Consider the following 21551-nt stretch of genomic DNA (forward strand, 5'->3'; position numbering starts at 1 on the left):
CTCATATTTTTGATGACCCCTAGCGCCATTCGTTGTCCTTGCTCTTGAAAATTGTACCGAGGAACCGGAGATAGATTTTTTTTTTTTTTTTTTTTAAAGCTAACTATCACTTCTAGTCTATTCATTTCCCCGTGTCCTTTCAGGAATAGTTCCTGAGTCATCTCTAATTCATCTCCAAACCCTTGGCTGCTGCATGCAACAGGCACCCTTTTTGATTAATTGCAGTCTCTATGTTATACGCTACGTGTTGTACATAACATGGCCTTTATACAGTATGACAGAGGTGTGGCTAACTTTACTACACCAGTTGCATTCTATTCATATCGATAAGACTTCACTTGTAGAAAATAACACATATGTGACCGGCGACAACGGTTTCAGGCAAAAGTCGGGAATTTTGAAAATTCATTTTTTCACTGAATTACATTGCCCATTTCCTAAGCTTTAGATTGATATAAAACACTTGTATTCTTCGGCGCCATAAGTGGGCATAGAAAGAGAAATAAAATGCACTTTTTAAGTTGTTAGCCTTACAAAATTGCGAGAAAACAGGCTTTGAAGATTCACCTCTTTCTCAAAGACAATGTCCGAGCGGCGATGCGAGGGGAGAATCACCCATCCGTACGATGGTGCCAATCGATGTTAAGCTCCGCCTCTAGCAACCACATCGCCTTCTGATTGGCTCACTGAGAGAGTCAAATTTCCCGGGCACCTTCCTCGGAGCTCAGCGTATGGAGCCGAAAAACAATGCGATTCGCTCGGGTTTGTTTACAGTATGTCTTTCAAGATGGCGAATACGATAATTGCACGTACAGCTGTATAGTGCACATGTACATGTGTATTTGGTGTACGCATTACGCAATGGCATTCACACGCCATGACCGTGTGCATGTAACAGGAGCGGTGGCAAATCCACACATTTACAAATCGCGTTTTCATTGTGGTTGATTTGTCTTTATCATTGGCGACCCTTTTGAAGGGACAAGATTGCTAGTGCTGGCAAGGGTCACGCTTCCTGTTTTTTGTTTTGCTTTTACAAGACATGCATATGTTGCTTTGTTCGGTGGTGCTAATTAAATAAAAACAAACAAACAAACAAACACGACTCGTTAGTTTGGTGCGATCTTGACGTGTATAGTATTTGAATATAATTAGTCACATGTGACCGCTCCTTTCCTCTTACCTACCTTCCATTGAGTCAGTGTGCTGTCATAATGTTTACTACATGTACAAGTAGACAAATTTGAGAATATCTAGTTTCTCTTCACACGGTTATGTCATGCTACATGATTTTTGTTTCACTTCCGTTGTCGAACATTGCGGTAGAATAGTTTGGATAGAAAGTCAAACGAAGAGCACGCACTACAGAGCGAGTGTATAAACCACTATAGTAAGAACAATGGAGCATGTAATCGTGCACGCGTGGACAAAGCATTCCCCAAACGCTGCAACTGGTGTCTCCGAAAGCCGAATTATGTAAATGTATGCGACGCACCAGCCAATCGCATGCGAGACCCTGCGCCGTAGCAACGCTGGGGATATTGGCGCGGCGTTCGAAAGAAGCTCGAAACTGACAAGTGCGATCCAACATAGGGTGCTTAAAATTCCATTTTCGATAGGAAAAACTTTGTCTTATGCTATGAAATTTAGTGTAGATGTAGAAAACATATCAAAGATTTGATTTCTGCAAAAAACCGAAATTGACAAAAATAATGGTCAAAATCTTTGTACTCCGCCTAGGAGGGAATTTGCTCTTGCGACTTTTGCCTGAAACCGTTGTCGCGGGTCACATATATATGTGTGTATATATTGGGGGGGGGGGGAAGGGGGTGGAGGAGGTTTCTTTTTGCTTTGAGTTACTTGTAATGTATTTCATTGAATATCTGTCCGAATACAAGTTGGTGCATTTACGGTTACTTTAAAGTGTTTGTTATATTGCTGTGGCATGGGATAGGAAGAATCTCTGAAAGCTATTGAATGTATATACTGTATACGCTATATATTTCGCGGGGGTTTTATTTTCGCGAATTTCGCGAGTTGGGAGCTATTCGCGAAATTAACAACACGCGAAAATATTACCTTCCAAAATGAATCCCTTGCCTTGATGATATGAACATTTCAGTACTAGTGTACCATGTCACAGCTTACCGAACAGACGATACTGGCTAAGCTTGTTTACGTACATATAGCACGTCCACGTCTACTTACGAATACTGTTGAGAGCCAATCCACTGCGCTACAACGTTACAAACGCGCGGCGTGTCACCCTTGATTACATGCACTAGTACTAGCTCTTGCGTTTGCATGCCGCTACGTCTTTACAACTTTATGGGCCAGGGCTTCGTGTGCTCCAGGACAGCAGCTGGTTGCCGCTGAATTTACTCGTACCCCTCGTACCACTCGTCAGAAATCTAGCGCGATGGACTTAACCACTTCAAAAATCATAAATGTTGAATTCTAACTTACTAGTTTGCAGAGTTTGGTAAGTTTTTTTCATGCAGTGTATAACTAGTATCATTCTTATTTGCTAGCGGCCTAGTAACAAGTTGAAAATTCACACTTTCTTTGCCACTTCATATTTTCTCTGGTCCCCCAATCGCGAATTTAACCACTCGCGAAAATGTGTGACAGCGGCAATTCGCGAAAATGTATGTATGCGAAAATTATAGCGTATACAGTATACAACTGGATTTTAACTGATGTTGAATCTAATGTGTCAGCCTGTCACACTGAAGACTTTTCATATGCTTCTTCTTTTTTGTTCCTCTTTTTCCCTCTATTCTGCTTTGCCTATCTACATATCATCAAATGCAACAGACAATAGAATAACATTTGTAGGATTGATAGTATTATCGCTACAAAACACTGAAAATGATGGAGATGAATCTAGAAAGATTTTGTATGCAGAAACAAATGTACCCATTATAGTCTATGACTAGTAGTTTCATTCTTTTTTTTTTTTGAAGAGCAATTCATGTCCACCATACTGTAAATGAACACTTGGCTTGTGGTGATTAGTTCATATCTTACAGGTATCTGTGTACATGTTTCTGTATTGAAATTGTGAAAACAAACACAAAATAAACTGAGGTTTGCTTTTGGCAAGATATTGAAGAATTTGCAATCTCAAATTTTCAAATATCATAATGAAATTCTACTTGAGTTAGAGTAACACATAGAAAAAAAAACAAGTCCCAAATGAACTTTCATCAAGATGCACTGATGAATATTTTTCCCCCATAGAAAGTCCTATCACTAAACTATAGTAATGCATCAACAATAGGATAAAAGGGATAGAACAAAGAAAAACATAAAGATGATGAAGAAGAAAAGCGGAGAAGAAAAGAAAAATACATCTGGCTTATGGGAGAAGTTGATAAGCACAATTCCCCATACTCCCCTTTCACCGCACTTTGCGTTAGTCATATGATGAGATTCTGTTTGGGTGATCTCAGCGCTTTCATTTCCATACCCCATGGCTCCTCCTGTATTTAGGATAACCCTAGAGAAACAAACCAGTCATGTATTGTTGAGGACATGTCTCATTGATGATGCATAGTTCACTTGAGAGAGAGAGAGAGAGAGAGAGAGAGAGGGAGAGAGTAAAAGAACCCATCTAATATGCATCTTACATCAGTCTTTTCCCCACATAAAAAAAAAAAAAAAAATCTCTAAAGCATTTACATTACTCCAACAGTAAGATTATGGTATGAGCACCACAAACCACACTTGTGATAAAATTCCAGAGCTCACTGGAACACGCAGGCTGACTTTCCAAACTAAAAGCAGATAGTCATAACATCAGAACATCAGACCATGCCATTCGAGTTTCTATTTAAAGACATAATTTCATTGCAATAAAAATTGTCTTTTCTCTTCAAACACTACCTTGAAGCTATCTCACATAATGTGATTAATGCCGCAATGTACGTTCATCAGCTTGTATACATTACATATCCATCTATGAATAGATCTATGAATAGATAGGGTTTGAAACCCACCCCCAAACATGAGCCATTTGACTGAAAGGCAGATACACTATCCACTGAGTGATCTCGGTAACGTTTCTGCATTTTTACCATGGACATTCACTGACAGTTACACTGTAAGATTTTTATATGAAGTGTGTGCTTCTTTTAGGCAATGATAGATGATGGGTAAAAGAAAAGAACATCAATGATTTGTCTATAATCCACGCTCTTACCGTACAATTCTCTCTGTTTTTGAACTTGGAAAGACTTCCTTGATGAAAGCAGGCATTATCCTCACAACTACACCTTTTGTATAATTTCAGGGAAATCCAACCAGGAAACAGTTTCATCTCAAACTTCAAAATGCTACAAATGCTAAGACAGTGACCTAATGTGAAAAAAAAAAAATATATATATATATATGCATGTCATATGTGAGATTTTAAAAGTCTTGAAAAATTACAAGATCATTGAATATGATATCTGTAGGCATGAATCTTGGAATATGAAAGTGAGGAATCTGCAATGAAGAGCACAGATTTTGAAATAAATTATACAAATATGTCAACTTCATAAGCACAAACACTCTGTCCTGAATATTGACATTAAACTGATTATTTTGCATAAGAACTGATCCAGCCTGCAGCTCACTGTATCAAAAAAGGACTATTGATCTTTTTGAGGTTTGATTGGAAAGTGATTTCAGCACAGTTGATGATGCATTGTTTTCTGAGTATTGAGGATTTTAAAGGGTGTGTACAGTTCTGGTCGAGGTGAGGATTTAGCTTTTAACGTTTTGTGAGATATTCAGAAACCACTCTATGAGATGTCAAAGAGCATGCAATTCTAACGGGTATCAAAAGTTTATTTGATGAAAATCAGTTCTGAAATGGCTGAGATATTAAAAAACAGAGTAAAACAAAGCAATCCTAATAAAAGATGGGTCCCACCTTTTATTAGGATTGCTTTGTTTTTGATATCTCTGCCATTTCAAAACCAATTTTCATCACAAAAACTTTGAATTAGTCTTAGAATTATATGCTCTTACATATTTCATAAGGGGTTTCTCATTGCCTCAAAGAATCATCATCAAAAAAATCTTGGAAACCTGAAGCCCTATCTCAACCGTAACTATACAAACCCTTTAAGAATCAGACTGCTGTCATGAATGACATCTGTGTTCGGTGTGAATGCCCGCATCACTCCGTACTTGACAGTGTATGTGATGAAGTGCTAATGGATGGGTAATTTACTTGCAATTTACATTACAAGCACATTCCACAAGTGCCCTACATATGCAGCAGCTAGGCACTCGGCTAAAAATTAAACATTGATGCAGTTCTCTGTGCTGACGACAGCATCTCTGCAACTTCTAAGAGGGGTATCTCATTGAGCGGCGAATGTTTGCGATTTTAGGTTTCATTCATGGTTCGTAAAAAGTTGCAATCAAGTTTGCTAACAGTTGCAAAAAAACTTGCAAGCAGTCTTCATTGTCGCAGTTGTCCATGTCACAATTTGTCATAAAGAAATTTTGAACACGTTCAACATTTTTTTTTTTTTTTTGCGGAAAGAAAAACTGTTGTTTTTCTTTTCGCAAAAAAAAAAAAATTTGCGACAATGAAAACTGTTTGCAATTTTGATTGCAACTGTTAATGGATTTGATTGCAACTATTTATGAACCCTGACAAAACCTAAAGTTTGCTAAAATTTGCTACATTTGTAAATATTCGTTGCTCAGTGAGATACTCCCTTAAGGCTTACCAAGGAATGAGGGCCAGGTCACTGCTACATAAAAAAAAAAAACAGAGTACACTTCAGTATCGACGGATTTAAATCATGGTGCTTCATCCACGCAGGTTTGCTCTTTTATCCCAAATTCACATGCACATACAGGTTTTGCGATTTTTTACTGGCTGATTTGGCAGATAAAGCAACAAGGTACCATCTGAGAGTCACGTGTCTTTCCCTCGCTCAAAGAGAAAATGACAAAAAGTCACTCTCGCTGAAAGCACCAGCACAGATCACCAAAAGATAAACAGATTTTAAAAAAAGATAAAAAGATAAGTTATGCTGCTATGATAACCTTGTATTCTCCCTTTATATTTCCATCTTCCTCCCCCTTTATTCTATTTGTTCTTGTCCTTCTCATTCTGTGTGTGTATCTCTCTATCAACGCCCCCTTTCATCTTTCCTTTTTTCTTCCTGTATTCATCTATCTCTCTCTCTTACCCTCTACCTCAGTCGCTCATCTCTTTATTTGAAGAGTTTGTTCGCAAAAACCGATAAGTCCATTTTTGAAGATTTTGAAGTACGGTATCTGTCATACAGTACAAAATAATACCTTTTAAATGATATATTGGCCACTACATATAAAGGTACATTTTTGAAGTTATGGGCAAAAGAAGCAACAATTTTCTTATTATTCTCTTTATTTTTCTTGACCTTTAATCGCAAATATCTCAATTTGGCAAATATGGACTTATCGGTTTTTGCGAACAAACTCTTCATTTCCTTTCCTTTGTCTCTATCTCTCTCTCTGTCTCTCTCTTCCCCTTTCATCTCTGACTCTTTGTTTATTTCTCTCCCTCTCCCAATAAATGTCTCTTTTTTCTCTCTCTCTAATTTTGCTCGTGGAAAGCTTCATTATGCGGAATCATCAATCAACCGTATACTTAGCACCTGGTATTGGAAGTTTTCAAAGAGACGCAAACAGGTGTGTATTATTATATACTCAACTTGAAAAGCACTCTGAGAGCGCAGACCTCCGCCAAGCAGCTACTTTCCACCGATGATGATCTTGCTCTTCCCAAAGAGATTTTTCTCCTTTCCACCACTGGGGAAAAGCTCTTTGGGCTCTTCCATAGAGATCAGTGATTTCTACCCATAGATATACATGCTGTAAAATCACCCAATTTCCCAATATAGAAGCCTTTGTTATGTCATAAACCCTCAGCTGCGGGGCGTGCCTTGCCCTAGCAGAAACTAGAGCATGCACTTCAGTGCTCGTTTAAAAACCTCAAAAAATGCGCAGCTTGAACTCCCAAGTTCACTGACCCTACCTGTCAAAATATAAAAAATCCTTCATAAATTCCAAAATAATTCTCAGATCACTACCAAATTTAATATGGGTGACTGATACTATAATCTGTAACTGTTCGTTTCTCTCAACAAACAGAAATATCTCCATGAGACATATATATCATTTTCTTTCCTTGTAAAACATCAAGTGAAATGTAACATACATTGTGTTCTCAAACATAGAGAGGCAGTGTCAATTGTTACCTCTGATAATGTGCTCCCATACAGTAAATAACTATGAAATGAAAATTTTGATATACTGCAATGGATAGCAAAACAATCTGTATCATTAAAAAAAAAATATTCACAATACAGTGACATGCTGTTCAAGCTCAGGAGATTTAAACAATGGGATGGCATGTTGTAATCATTTAACAGAATTGCATCCCCACAAGTATTCTCCTTGTAATCCCAAGAACCAACCTTACCTCACAAAGACCTAATCTCCTGATAACACTGAAAGTCAAGCAAATTTACCATCAATGTTCAGCAGAGGACTATGAGCTAATTTCACAGACACACGCACTCCCAGTTGATGGCTGTGTGTCTATAGCTTCATCCCAAAGGACAAAGGGCTACGTGATCACCAGGATCACAGCATCAGAGACGCTACCCATAAACTTTGCAGACACCTCCATCAACCCCCCCCCCTACCCCCACCACGTCACACACTAAAGCATCTTCCTTCTAATCAACAAGCCATGATGTTACAACAAAGATCCCCATGTCTGGGAGAACAAATAATACCATTAAAGTATTTTGTGCTGTCAGCACACTATGACGTCAGCGCGAAATGAAAGGAAAACACGGTAACAGACTCGGGGGCTTAGAATCATGATCTCAATAAATGCCAGCTAGCACAATGCCCAGACTATACTCAGACATTTCAATACCTCCTCTGCAAATGACTTCCATGATTAAAGCAGATCCCGGTAAATTGCCAAGAAAAAAAAAACAAAAACAAAAACATAAGATGGATACAAAAAAGAGAACAGCTTTCCAACTGAACATTGCCCTAAAGCAGTGCAAGTAAGACATTTGATAATGTAATCATGATAGGCTGCATCTATCCTTTTGAAAATTAATGAAGAAGATGAAGCCGCAAAGAAATTTCTTGTCATTAACCCGTTGAGGACGGTTTGATTTTATTACAACACGCATTTTCCATAGACACCTGCCGAGTATACTCGGGACTCGTCCTCAACGGGTTAACTGAGAAGGAACATACGCAGATCCATCTTACTTTGAATATTTTCTCCTCTCTTGCTATGGCCATGTACATGTAAATGCTAGAGAAGAAGAACTGGTATGCCTGTCATATTCAAAAGATGCCATCCTTCATGGGGTTGCTAGGCAACAACCATCTTGTCTCTTCTATTAGTTCCCAGGGTCAATTTCATCCTTTTGACATCAATCACCTTTAAACATAGATGTATCCTTATTCCCTACCATCTAACACCCTCCAATACCAGCCCCCCCCCCCCCCCCCCCCATGGAGTAGAGAAAATAGCAGAGGAGCATCAGGGTATCAATGTACCTCTTGAAGTGGTATCCCTGAAAGGCTCCATTATGGTAGAATTCCAATTTTAGCACACCACTTACAAGGGCCACTTCTTGAACTACAGGTATCTACAGTGGAAATGGGGTCATCGTTTCTGTTTGATAACTCATCTCTGTTTTATTTTAGCACATGAGCCTTTTTTGAAAAGAAAACAGAAAAAAAAGCTTTTGTTTCTGTTTACAAGACTGCCCATTCAGTCAGTAAACTACTGTATGTTGCTGGGAGCAATGGGTATTGTCTGAGATAATGAAGTTGAAATAAATATAATGTACTTTTATCTAACTTTGAAATTAGAAGACACTGTTTATAATGTATTTCATGCTGCGCATGATAATAAAGACAGTACCAAGGTAGTCAAGGGTCATGTTTTACCTGCAGTTTCATTCTTAACCAGATGAAAGAGTGGTAGTAATACTGAAGAGGCAAGCCTGTATTGATGAGGTGACATCTGTTCTTTTTCGCTCCCTACTTCTTATCATTTTTTTTTATTATCAGTATCATTAATACTTAATTATTCTTCTTGTTTTCTTTATTTCTGTTACTGAATTACAATATTTTTCTTTTTCATAAATACTGTTTACTTTCATTATCGTTATCGTCATCACTACTGTCACTCGTATCACCTTGCAACGTGACCGACTAGAAACTAAGGGACCAAAATAATCACGCTGTCACTCAATCTGAGGCTACCATGGAGGACAAACAGTAATCAGGCACTTGCATCACGTCAGCCAATTACGTGTCTGTCGCACGAAAGATCTAGCAGGCCGAGGACTATGAACATGGACGAGGGGGTAGAAAGGAGTGGGAAACACTCCTGATGACAATTTATCGCCTTCCACGTGAGAAAGCTTCCGTAATCCACACCACGACTACTTCCACTTAGAGAGCCGAGCTGCAGGGATGGAAGACGGTGAGTGAGTATGGGGGCCTCACTCTCAGCTTCTGTGTACTAGGGGGACAGAGTTACCTGAGCCATGCCTGAACACACTCCACTTGTGTATGTCATGCATCAAGCCTACATTGCCACAAGTCGAGAAATAATACCGGTTCAGCTTGGATTAATCACACTTTGTTCCTTGAACCCAAATACCAACAATACAGCATAAAGACTATCACGCACAGAATGAAGTTCTGTGTTAGAATATCATGACAAAAACAGGATGTCAGGGAGGAAAAAAGATAGCGACCTCACTATAGTCAAGTGTAACTATAAAATATTACTCCAAAGGACTTCCTTTTGGGGAGATAAAATCAGTAAAGTTCTAGCATTATTGAAATATTTACTTCAATCTGAGCAATGACCCTCAGGCTACAGACATCATGCAGAAGTATCTGTGTCCTCTTCTTGAGTTACACCACACTTGTTACGTTCAGACAGTGATCCTTAACCTGGAGGATAAACTAACTTCAAGGATAAGTTCTGGGGGGGGGGGGGAAGTGTCGCTCTGTCGACTTCATAATAAAATCATCATTACATTGATGAAATGGCCATTACTGATTTTGTAATGAAGTTGACCATGTGACACTTTGCGCCCCACAGAACTTATCTGCAAGGTTAGCTATCCTCGAGGCTAAGGATAAACATCTGAACGTAACTAATATCACACATTGTATCACCATTAATTCATCTTTTTTCATCACAGTATACTGTCACCTTCATGGTCTCTTCACCTGGCAATGTTGCATAATAGATTCCCGAATTATTGTATTGTAAATGTATGAACCTTAAGTTCATAATTGCTTGTGAGCAATATGAATAGTGGTGAATGTCCATATAAAACCTCTTCAAAGATTAAAGCACAGCTGCTTTGTAGAAAAATGAAAATAACACAGACGACTGAATACATCCAGTCAAACTACTGTACAAGCTGAAATTTTCGCGCTGGTTTTATTTTCGCGAATTTCGCGAATCGCCTTTGAACCGCGAAAATAACAACACGCGAAAATGTCCTCCAAGTAGCAATTCGCGAAAAGTTCAGTTACACCCTCGCAACCGCGAAATTAACAACACGCGAAAATGTCCTCCAAGTAGCAATTCGCGAAAATATCTGTACGCGAAAATTTCAGCTCGTACAGTATCTCCTTTCATCCTATTCCTACACGACAACAGGAGTAAACTCTCTTCCTTCTTCCCTCCTCCTCTTTTTCCCTATCAAAACAAAATGTACTTACAAACTCAATGCACTTGCTACAAGGGTTGCTAGTACATCAACCTTTGCTTAGGTTCTATGCCTTCTGAGTGTTCAATGTATTGCTTCAACTCATTTTGCATTATTGTTTTATGCTAAAAAAAAAAAGATAAATGTATTGAATGATAAGAATTGTATTCCCTGCAATCACATGATGACATAGAGTTTTGGGTTTGTCGATGATGACACAGAAAGTGTTCATATCAAATCAAATCAAATCAAATCAAATCAAATCAAATGCACACAAAATGGTAGGTACTGTACATTGCACATATACAATGTACTTCAAATGTGACTTTTTGATATATCAGTACTTCCTCCAAGCATAGCACAGTGAAACATTGCTGACAAGCTCACCTTAGTGTGTTTCATTGATGAAATGGCTACAAAATTGCAAAACACGACAGATAATCTGATTACTGCAGGTAAGTGCTTGACCAGGGGAAGCACATTGGATAATCATTATGGTCAATATCATGACAAGGTGAGGATGTAATGTAATGACAGATTTCATGACATGAAAGAACTTGTCCATACGTAAAAATCCTCCTAGATACCTTGTGCACAAACTGAAAGTGTCTACCAACATTGGATAAAATTTCCTGTTGTGAAAAATTAAAAAAGAATGTCTCCAATATTACAATATAAGAAGGCTCCAGGAGGAACATGCCAGTCATTTTGTCAAAATTTGAGAAAAAGAGGAGGAAAAGATGAAATAATTTATCAGTTTTTTTGTGCTTGGGGCGTACTGAAAATAAAAACCTAAGATTTTGACACTGTGCTGATCCTGACAAGTTGGCTCTGCCTCAAAAGTGGCCATGAATAAATAGATGTTGCATCAGAGTGGTTCCAAAATTAGGTTTGATCATGCATGAACACGAGTCTGAATCCATACATTCTTTCAACAGAGGTATTCCGTGCCACGCTAGATACTGTATGAAATGTACATGTAATCATGCCAAGTAGAAGCCCTGAGCCAACTGAAGTACTTATTGTACAGGCAGGAGGCCATACACGTACACATCAAGGGTTACAGAGCACGAAGTACGATGTGTGGACTGCAACTTATTTCAGGAACTTCTGCAATTAACTCGTTGAAGACTAGTCCCGAGTATACTCAGGCAGATGTCAATGGGAAATATACACCTTACAGCAAAATCAGCTGATACACAATGGGCTACTGACATAGGTTGTGTCTGATACAAGACTTCTAAATTATTTATGAGTCAACTATACCATAACTATCATGAACAGTACAATGATGATGATAATAATGATAGTAATTAACAGAAGTTGTTGTAACAATAAAAACAATAATTATGATAATTATAAATGCGATAACAATTATGATTCTAATGATAAGAATGTACTGCTAAATAAAGGCAGATGCATTAGTACGCTCTTAAACACAGTTTTCCACAATGGCTCTGGTCGCTTATCCTCCTCTCCCTACACCCCCCCCCCCCCCAAAAAAAAAAAAATGAGATTGTCATCTGCACATTAGAAACCTTCTTCCTTTAGGACTGCTTCTGTATAAGATTACTTGAAAATTTTTCTTCCATTTTATTTCCTGAGTTTATTCCCTCTCATTTGTTCCAATTGTCTAGGAAATGCTATTATAGTATTAAAATGCATTTTCTCAAAACTATCATTTTTCATCACATTTATTTTCTTCTGCCATCAGCATTGTTATTGATCATCAAAACATGGCCTAGTTTCTTGACGCATTTAAGGTTTATTTTCCTCTTCCTATGTTGGAAGGCATGTCCCATGCGCTTGGCGACAGTCTGAGCCATATCACACTGAAGTCCTAATCCTTCCCAGAAGCTCCATACTATGTCAGCACTGAAAACTTGTCAATTCATTTAACCTTTTGTGAAACAAAGTTTGATCCAACTGGCAGACAGGAGACAGATGGTCCAATTCAAATTCCACGCTGAATATCACCCTACAAAATTCAACTCTGAAGGCTCAATACTGAATTATTAAGGCCAGTTACCCCCCCCCCCCCCACCAACTACAATTTTGTATGCTCTTAATGTAACTTTGCCTGAGGTAACAACTATGTAAGGCATGTTTGTAGTTTTCAACTCAGCTGGTTCAATCTATGTGGTATTGATTGCAATTAACATGGAGAGGATTGGGGCCATGAAATACAACTACATGAAAACTCCCCCCCCCCCCAAAAAAAAAAAATGATTAAAATCATAATGACAAAGAGACCTAAACCAATCGCAGATGTGCTTGTTTGCTGTGGTGATGAAAACAATTGAACATCAACATGGGAATGGAACTTTGGGTGGGGGGGGGGGGGCGTGTCACATACTCTTGGACAAGCCATCCTGGCACTTGCACAAATTCTCCCCTCTCCTACTCCTATTCTCCTTTCTTCCCTACCTCACCCCATCTTTCACCCCTGCCTCAATTCTCATCTCTTCCCTACCCCTACTGTACCTTCCTTCAACCATCCCCCGCTCCCAAATTCTCCTCTCTCTTTCCTCCCATCTCCCATCATCTATCCACCGCCCAATTCTCACCCACCCCCTCCCCTCAACCTTTCTCTCCAAAGCTGTTGAACCTGGCAAAGTGCAGCAGAGCAGTAGATCAATGCCTTCATAAGAACAGCAGAGAGAACAAGCTACCCAAGAACCACGTGTCAATCTCTTGCTGGCTAACATGATAAACTCTCCCCCATCCATTTACTGATGGTTTAAAGGCACCCGTTACTCACCTCACCATCTCTTAGATGTTCTATGCAAGCCCTTTAATTTGTGTACATTACATAAATATCAATATCAACAGAAAGTAAACATAAATGGCTAAAAAGCTTACAGATTTGGGTTATGCAAATGAAAATATATGAACTAAAGTCACAGCAGTACTTGCAACATTACATCATAAATAATTCAGGCTTAGGCAGCCATATCGTATTTCACCACATAAATACTTAACTGGTGGAAATTAAATGAAATGATTGTGAAACCAAATGGCACGGGGAAAATCAGGCACAATTTCCACCTAAAACAGGTTTTGTTAGTGATAGCCAATATCATCTGAATAGAAAGTGCTAAGAAAATACACACATATTTTCAGAAGCAGATCATAACATTTAATTTCATGAAGTTTTGTTTGTCATTCACTCTTAACGCATAACAGAAGTTATTCATATTGACTGCAATATTATTGAAAGCAAATACCTGGATGCATTTTGACAAACAAAGTCACATTCACTAATTCTCTTAAAACATTAAATAAGCAATGGAAATGTTGGGTTTTCCTTTAATGCTGCCGTTCCATTGACGCTTACCCGTGCAGCCATGACTGCACGGAACAGTGACACCATGTGCATGATCTGATAAAGTCTTCAATTTGCGCATTTCACCGACCTTCACACGTCCCACACACTCTCTTTCCCAGATCCATTAGCTGCTTTTCCCCCGATCAATGTTATCAGCTTGTGGGAGGAGCCGAGTACATGATATATGATATATGATCGGTATACATTTCAAAGAGTGCATCTACATCCTGTTTGAAATTCAGAACATTGAAATATTTGTTTAACAATTTGATGAGAAAACAATTTATCTCTGTAAAATTTCTAATCTTAGGCTAACATTTGAATTCCTCAAAGGCTTTGAAGACATCAGTTTTTCTTTTATATGATACATGTATAAGGTGATAGAAAATGGACATATCCTCTTCACTGTCATTAATTATCTATATAAATGGCTTATATTTACCACCATTAATGAACTAATGAAATTGATTGTGCCCAGAGTTTTGCAATTGTTTTGCACAACTTCAGTACTAAGCAGTTATTTCATTAAACAGATATATTCAATTTGGGATTCTTATATTATTCCATATTGTATAAACTACTTCATTAATACAAGGGTGGTGTTTATGTGTATTCCTCGGAGGGAAAATCTCTGAAGTAAAAGGAATAAAAACGTCTTCCACTGATGTCTAGGTGGTTGCACTACTGCTAACAAAAAAAAAAACAAAAAAAAAAAACAGTCCATCACTTGGATAGTTCAAAGTTTTCAGTATAATACTAGAACCACAATAAAACCTTATTTGTTCAATTGTTGCACATTGCCATGATCCTATTTGAGTAGATTTTTATTGGTCTTAATGCTCATATGATGGCAGTGTCAAACTTTTATAGCAACTACTCATGATTCCCTTGCCAAGGGCTATAAGAGGATTAAAAGAATCAACATCTTAAGCCAAAGGAATACAAGCCCTTGGAAGACACCCACTTAACATCATTCACACCTCTACCAACACCACCTTCTTTAATGCACTGAGGCAGCATTCGTTGCCACTGGCGACGATCCCAAAGAGTAGACTGTCAAATTACCATCACGAGCTTGGGAGAGAGGATGTAATAATTGCTCGCAAACCCTGGAGAGAGTTCGCTTGGTTAGCTAATAAGACGGATCATTCCTATGCAAGATCATTATCAAAATACACCAGCTTTTTGTGTTGAGCATGTAGAAGGTTATTTTAAAGCCTGAGGCAATGCCAGGTTCCTGTAATGCATGCAGCTCATAAATGAGAAAAAGAATTTGACTCACAAGCTCACAAGCAAAGTTTCTGTTGGCATTTGAAACAGCAGTTCAAAAAGTGTCAACAAATATAGATCAGGTTGGAAACCAATGTTGACATCAAACTGATAACTATTTTACTTTGTTTTAGTATTTTGTTTCAATCAACATTTTGGTTTTTTTTCTCCTCCTTTCCTTCCACACTTATTTCTTGCTTTGGAACTCTTCCCTTCAAGCTGCGCTCTGGTCCTTTTATATTCGCTCGCTCTTTTCATTCCCTCTATATCTGTTTATACCCTTTTTGTGCTATTTTACCTGTCAGTGGTTACTGTTGTCTTGGGCAAAGACTAACCTTTTCAGTTAATCTTATGCGGGAATTTTCATATACAATGGGAGGATAAAATCTCACAGTCCAAGAAGATAGGTGATCTTTCGACACTGGCTTCTCTCTGGATGAAAAGATATTCCTTCATCACATTCAATCTCTCTCTAGTCCCACCACATCTCTTTCACCTTTTCCATATTTATCTGTCTCTTTATTTTCTCTATTGCAATCTTATATATCACTCTGCACCCCCTTTGTTCTCTACAATTCTGCAAATTGTCCATAATTTGATGGATTACTTGAAAGTTGATCGCTCCGCGGGGGCGATTCTTTTTCCAGCCTTCTGAGAGGGCATGTCAGATGAGTTGGATGATAAGATAGTCACCCTGGAATATGTGGAAAGGACTGTGATGGTATGGCTAGCAGAGGAATTTGCACAGTACTTATCCCTTATGTCATTACACATGGACATTTGGAGCCTATCTAACCCTTTTCATACCAATGCACCACGCCATCGCCTGACACGTTGTTTCATTAGGCATTCATTTCATTCCCCTCAAAACCTGGCCACAATGTATGCCAGACAAACCCATGACAGTAAAACGGCTATCCTACATTACGTCACGAAGGCCTACTACTACACAAAAAGGGTAAATTGCATCAAGTTCTCCCTAATCTATTGATTGTTGGTAGGTCTTGGGACAAGACCTACCATAGAGGCCAAGAAACACACAAGGGGACATGCCCAGTTGGACGGACGGTACATTCTTTAAAGGGTTTAAAAAAATTGAGTGGACGTGTCAGTTACACTATGGCATATTCAGCACTTAACAAACTTTGTTTTCCTGAAACTTGTAAGCTGTTAGCAGTATGGAAAGTAGTTACCGCATCAGTCAAAAAAAATTGTCATTTCAAAGAATGATAATGGACTGCTAGAATGAAAAATTATGATTTATGCTTAACTTTAAACTATCTGTGAACCAGTATGTCCAAAGTCTCTTCGGAGAACCACAAAAACACACAATGTAAACACTGCAATAAGCTCTTGTGGTGTGTGCTTAAAGGACAAGTCCACCTTCATATACATAAGGATTGAGAGAATGCAGCAATATTAGTAGAACACATCAGTGAAAGTTTGAGGAAAATCAGACAATCCTTTCAAAAGTTATGAATTTTTGAAGTATCTGCACAGTCACTGCTGGATGAGAAGACTACTACAATGTATGATGTCACATGCGTACAACGATATAAGGAAAATAAAAAGAGAAGTTCACAAAACTTTACTTTTTGAATAAAGTGCACATTTCTTCAACTTGTTACTGACGTATAGCAAGGGTAATATTATTCCCCCTGCCTTCTGAAAGAGAGAAGTCGAGTGTTCTTTCATTATGTGAGAAAAATGGAAATATGTTGAATTTTCTTTATTCTTTCTTTATATCGTTGTACTCATGTGACATCACAAGCCACAGAAGTCTTCTCATCCAGTCGTGACTGAGCAGAAACTTCAAAAAGTCATAACTTTTGAACGGATTGTCCGATTTTCCTCAAACTCTCACTGATGTGTTCTACTATTGTTGCTGTATTCACTCAACTCACATGTCTATGAAGGTGAACTTGTCCTTTAAACAACATTTCTGCACATTAATATGACCTATTAGGCCAAAACAAAAAAATTGTTGCATTGGCGTAACCCGCCCGACCCTAAAAATTCCGCCGACCCCATGTTTTTTTATTATTTTTTTTTGCTATCGATATCAAATATCTTGTTGATTGCGATCGCGATCGCACAAACCCAGAAGTAGAAACGGCTCTGGGGATATCGGATGTACGAGGGAGAGATCTAGCGCCTCGCATAAGCCTTCCTTTATCAGTACGTCATCTGTTTCCAACACGGACACGTACTCTAACAAGATTTATTCAGTGTATACGTAGCATTCAGACTGCGATGTATTGTGCGCAGTTTTGCCATAGGTTTCTTGTGTGGAGAACTTACACGAATCTGTACATGTGGGACTGTAATAGAGATCGCCGTGTGCGATGAAAAGATCGTACATATGGGTCAATTTGCATCTATCTTATCTAAGTCAAAATAGTAAAATATGAAGTGAAAACATGCAGGATAGGGATTTCAACATCTTTAAATTCTGTGAAGGGGTATAATTCCAGTAATATCGGCCTCATAAATGATTTGTAGAATAGATGAACACAGCACATTCGGTGCAGCAGTTGTAACTGTTTACTGAGCTGAGCACGAGTTTTACACGTAAAATGCAGGTAGCAAAAAAAAAAAAAAAAAAAAAAAAAATCCGCCCGACCGACCCTATTTGAAAATCTCATGTTACGCCAATGCAACAATTTTTTTTTTTTGGCCTTATCATAAAAGCCTGGCTATGTTGCAACACATTGTCAGTCTTCTGATTTTGATGGTTTTTTTTTTCTGAATTCTCCTGATTCCAAGCTTTCTGAAGTTATAATTTGTCTCATCTTTCACTGTCAATGTAGGGCAATTCATCAATCAGTTGCAATTGTCTCATCTTGTTTCTAAAAGATAATCACAACATGTACATACACTCATTTAGATAATAAAATTGAGACAGCAGGCAGGTAAGATATCATTTTTTTTTTTCTCCATTTTCCACTGGGGATGAAATTCATGTTTCCTTTTTTTTTTTCCAGATCACCTCACTTTGAAGTCTTTCCTTGAGCTTCAATACATGTGCAATCCATCATGAAAATGACTAACATACACAGCTATTTAGAATGTAACAACTGAGAGTCAGGGAAATATACATTATCTACATATCTGATGCATAGTTTGGGATATAGAAGGACCCATTACCTAAACAAAAAGTTTATCCTAAACGCGCCAGTGTATGAGATAAACCTCAGTCAAAACATACACCCACAGCTTTCTCATGATAATGGTTTTCTTTTTCTTTGTTTTTTTTTTTTTTTTAAGAAATGCACTAGTAGGCATGACGACTATGGTACCATACATTTTAGCCCTCCTACAGTAGCAAGATTGTGTGCCAACCAAGTCTGGAAGAAAGCACATCACAAGCCAAAAACACAGCATGAAAGTATGCTCATGTTTTGACTGAAAGTTGGTTGAAAGGTTATATTTTGTTGCAAAAAAGAAAAGAAAAAACAAACAAACAAAAAACAAACAAATAAACAAACAAACAACAGCCTTAACAACTTAATGTATGGATTGCTCATTTGTTTTAGTCCTTTCTTTCTATTTTGAGAGAATTAGTGCATTATGGGTCTGGCTGTGGTGCCAAAATAACCATTCATGATGGAATAAATGTTACTGCTTACAAGTTTATTACTCTCTTGAGAAAAACCTCTTAGTTGGCTGTTTTATCTGAAGATCTGATTTTTACTGAGAAAGAAAATGTCACTTATATTCTTAAATTGCATTCTTCTTGTGCTAATGAGGTAAATGCACCGCAGAATGTGGCAGCAAAGTTTATGTGCAAATTATCTTGAAAATTTTGCTAAATCCTCCTCCACCAATTGAGTGAACAATTTCAGGCAGCTCAAATGGGTTGTAAATTGAAGTTAAAATGGATTTTACTGCATTATGTGTGATGTTTATTAGAAGAGTAGAACCCTACAAACATCAGGACTGCAGTAAGTGGCACAATTTGAAACACTGCATTCACGGCCTTACAAAAACAGGAAGCAAATGCACCATTACTACTCAATGCCTGGAAGGATCGTTTCACTAATGGCTTGCAATACACTTCTCTTGCACTTTTCCCTTTATTCCGGCCAGGCCTCACTTTTCAGCATCACACTGCACTATTCAAAGGCAAAAATAACCCCCTCAAAAACACATTACAGCTGCAATTAACTTATGGAATGAAACATTACTGCATTAGATGGTACCTCATCAGCAACATTGTTCCTTTTCTCTGCATCACTCAAAGAGGGTTTGTATTCTGTTCACCAAATGTCAGCACACGCACGCAAATTCCCCCCATCAATCATTATCGATGTAATCAATTACAGGCTTTTCATACAAGACAAAGCACTATACACAACACCAAGCTAAAACATAAAATGAAAGAATTGATTATACTGATGAAAGATGATGGCCTGTCTTAAAGGGGCAATTTCTTAACGACAAAAGCTCCATGATGTGGCCTATTCACCACTAAAAATTCAAGGAACGTACATTACACAGTGGATCCGATCATTATCCAGCTACATAATTCATTGCTAATATCCTCTATTGCCCACTAATTCAAACCATTAAATATTTCACATAGAAAAGTTCAGCTGACAGTGCCTTCTTTCAGGCACAACAACATCACACCTACAACATCATCAATTAGATAATGTATACATGCTACAAAGACAAAAAATAGGTACAAGCATTCCCTCCAATACATTTTTTTTTTTCTTCAGGGCATTGTGCCAAGCCTTTCAGCATCATAAGCTGCCATAAGGTGAACAAAAAAATAATGGGCTATCAATATCTCCACTTTGAGGTTTGCATGAGTTTCACGCAAACAGTTAGCCCTTACAGAATGCTGAAGATGAGTCAACCAAATTACAGAAGAGTATGGTGTGTAAACAGAGGTCATCCTTGATGCAAAGACATTATGCATTCAGAACATGGGAGCATTTATTAAATCGACATACCTAAACACGCTTTGACATCTTGCGTGTACACTAATAGGAAGCAGACAGCTTACCAGTAAGTACTGCACATGCTATGCATAAGATATTAGCCCTCAGTTTACAGACAACTTCTCGACGGCCTGAAAACAAAAATCAAGTGGGGGCTAGCATGTTTGTGCAGTACCAGTAGTAGTGCAGTAGTAGTAGTAATGGTAGTAATGCTAGTATGATATCACCAGTAAAAGTAGTAGTAGTGGTGGTAGTAATGCTAGCATAATATCACTAGTAGTAGTAGTATTAGTAGTGGTAGAAGTTGGAAGTAGTTTTAGTTATGGTATTAATTGCAGTTGTGGTAAAAGTTATACAAATAGCAGTAGTACTAGAAGAATTTATAGTAATAGCAGAAAAGCAAACATGGTTTAATAGCATGAAAAGTGATAGACACTACAGCAACAGTAGTAACAGAGGTATCAAAAGTGAAATTTCATCATCGTGGGATGAAAGTAATCTAAGTGGATTTGCAAAAAAGTAGATGTAGCAGTGATGGCAGTTGCAGAGTCACAGAAGTAGAATATTGAAAGTTGTAATTGGTATTAAAACCACTTGCTGAAATGTAGATGGGAGAGGTGGTTTGTGTTGGTTTTCAGGGAGCTATTGATAGAGTTGTTACGATAAATTGTAATATGAATGGCTTACCAAAACATGAGATAGGCATCATTTTCCACAGCCTCTGTCCCTGCACTCAGGATGTCGTCACTGCAGTTTATGTCAAAACTTGTGAACGAGTTCCCCTCATAACCTGTGGAAACAGGGCAAAAAAAGAGAGAAGGAATTACAACATTAAAAGTTGTAATATGTGATCCTTGACGGTTCTCAACAGCACATAAGTAATCCATCAGTAGCAGCTTCTGATATTGTCTTGTGAATATCACAACACTGTTCAATGTTATTGAATTATAATTGATTTAAAGACAAACAAAGAAACAAGGAAACTTTGGCCTGTATAAACTAATCAAAGGAAAGTATGAATTCCATATCTTTTACTTGTTAAAGCTAGAAAAAGAGCATCCAGTAATTTTATATCTGAATTATAGCCAGAAGAAATACACAAACTCATTGTCTCATTAGCTTTGATGGCTGATGACAGACACTACAATTTAAAGTCATTAATTTGTGAAAAATGTCGAAAGGAAGAAAATAATACAGCATCTGCTCTCTGTAATTTTCATGTTGGCTTAAATA

At 38.0% G+C, this 21551-nt stretch overlaps 1 protein-coding gene across 1 annotated transcript in view; it reads right to left on the reverse strand.

Annotated features, from left to right (window-relative positions):
• LOC140233497 (WD repeat-containing protein 89-like) overlaps positions 1 to 21551 on the reverse strand; it is a 158635-nt gene that overhangs the window by 54081 nt on the left and 83003 nt on the right. Inside the window, exon 6 of the mRNA XM_072313614.1 lies at positions 21006 to 21108. Within this exon, the coding sequence (XP_072169715.1) occupies positions 21006 to 21108 (103 nt within the window). The remainder of the gene's footprint in view (positions 1 to 21005; positions 21109 to 21551) is intronic.

The sequence above is a fragment of the Diadema setosum genome, chromosome 9, assembly GCF_964275005.1.
Source record: "Diadema setosum chromosome 9, eeDiaSeto1, whole genome shotgun sequence".
Lineage (NCBI taxonomy): Eukaryota > Metazoa > Echinodermata > Echinoidea > Diadematoida > Diadematidae > Diadema > Diadema setosum.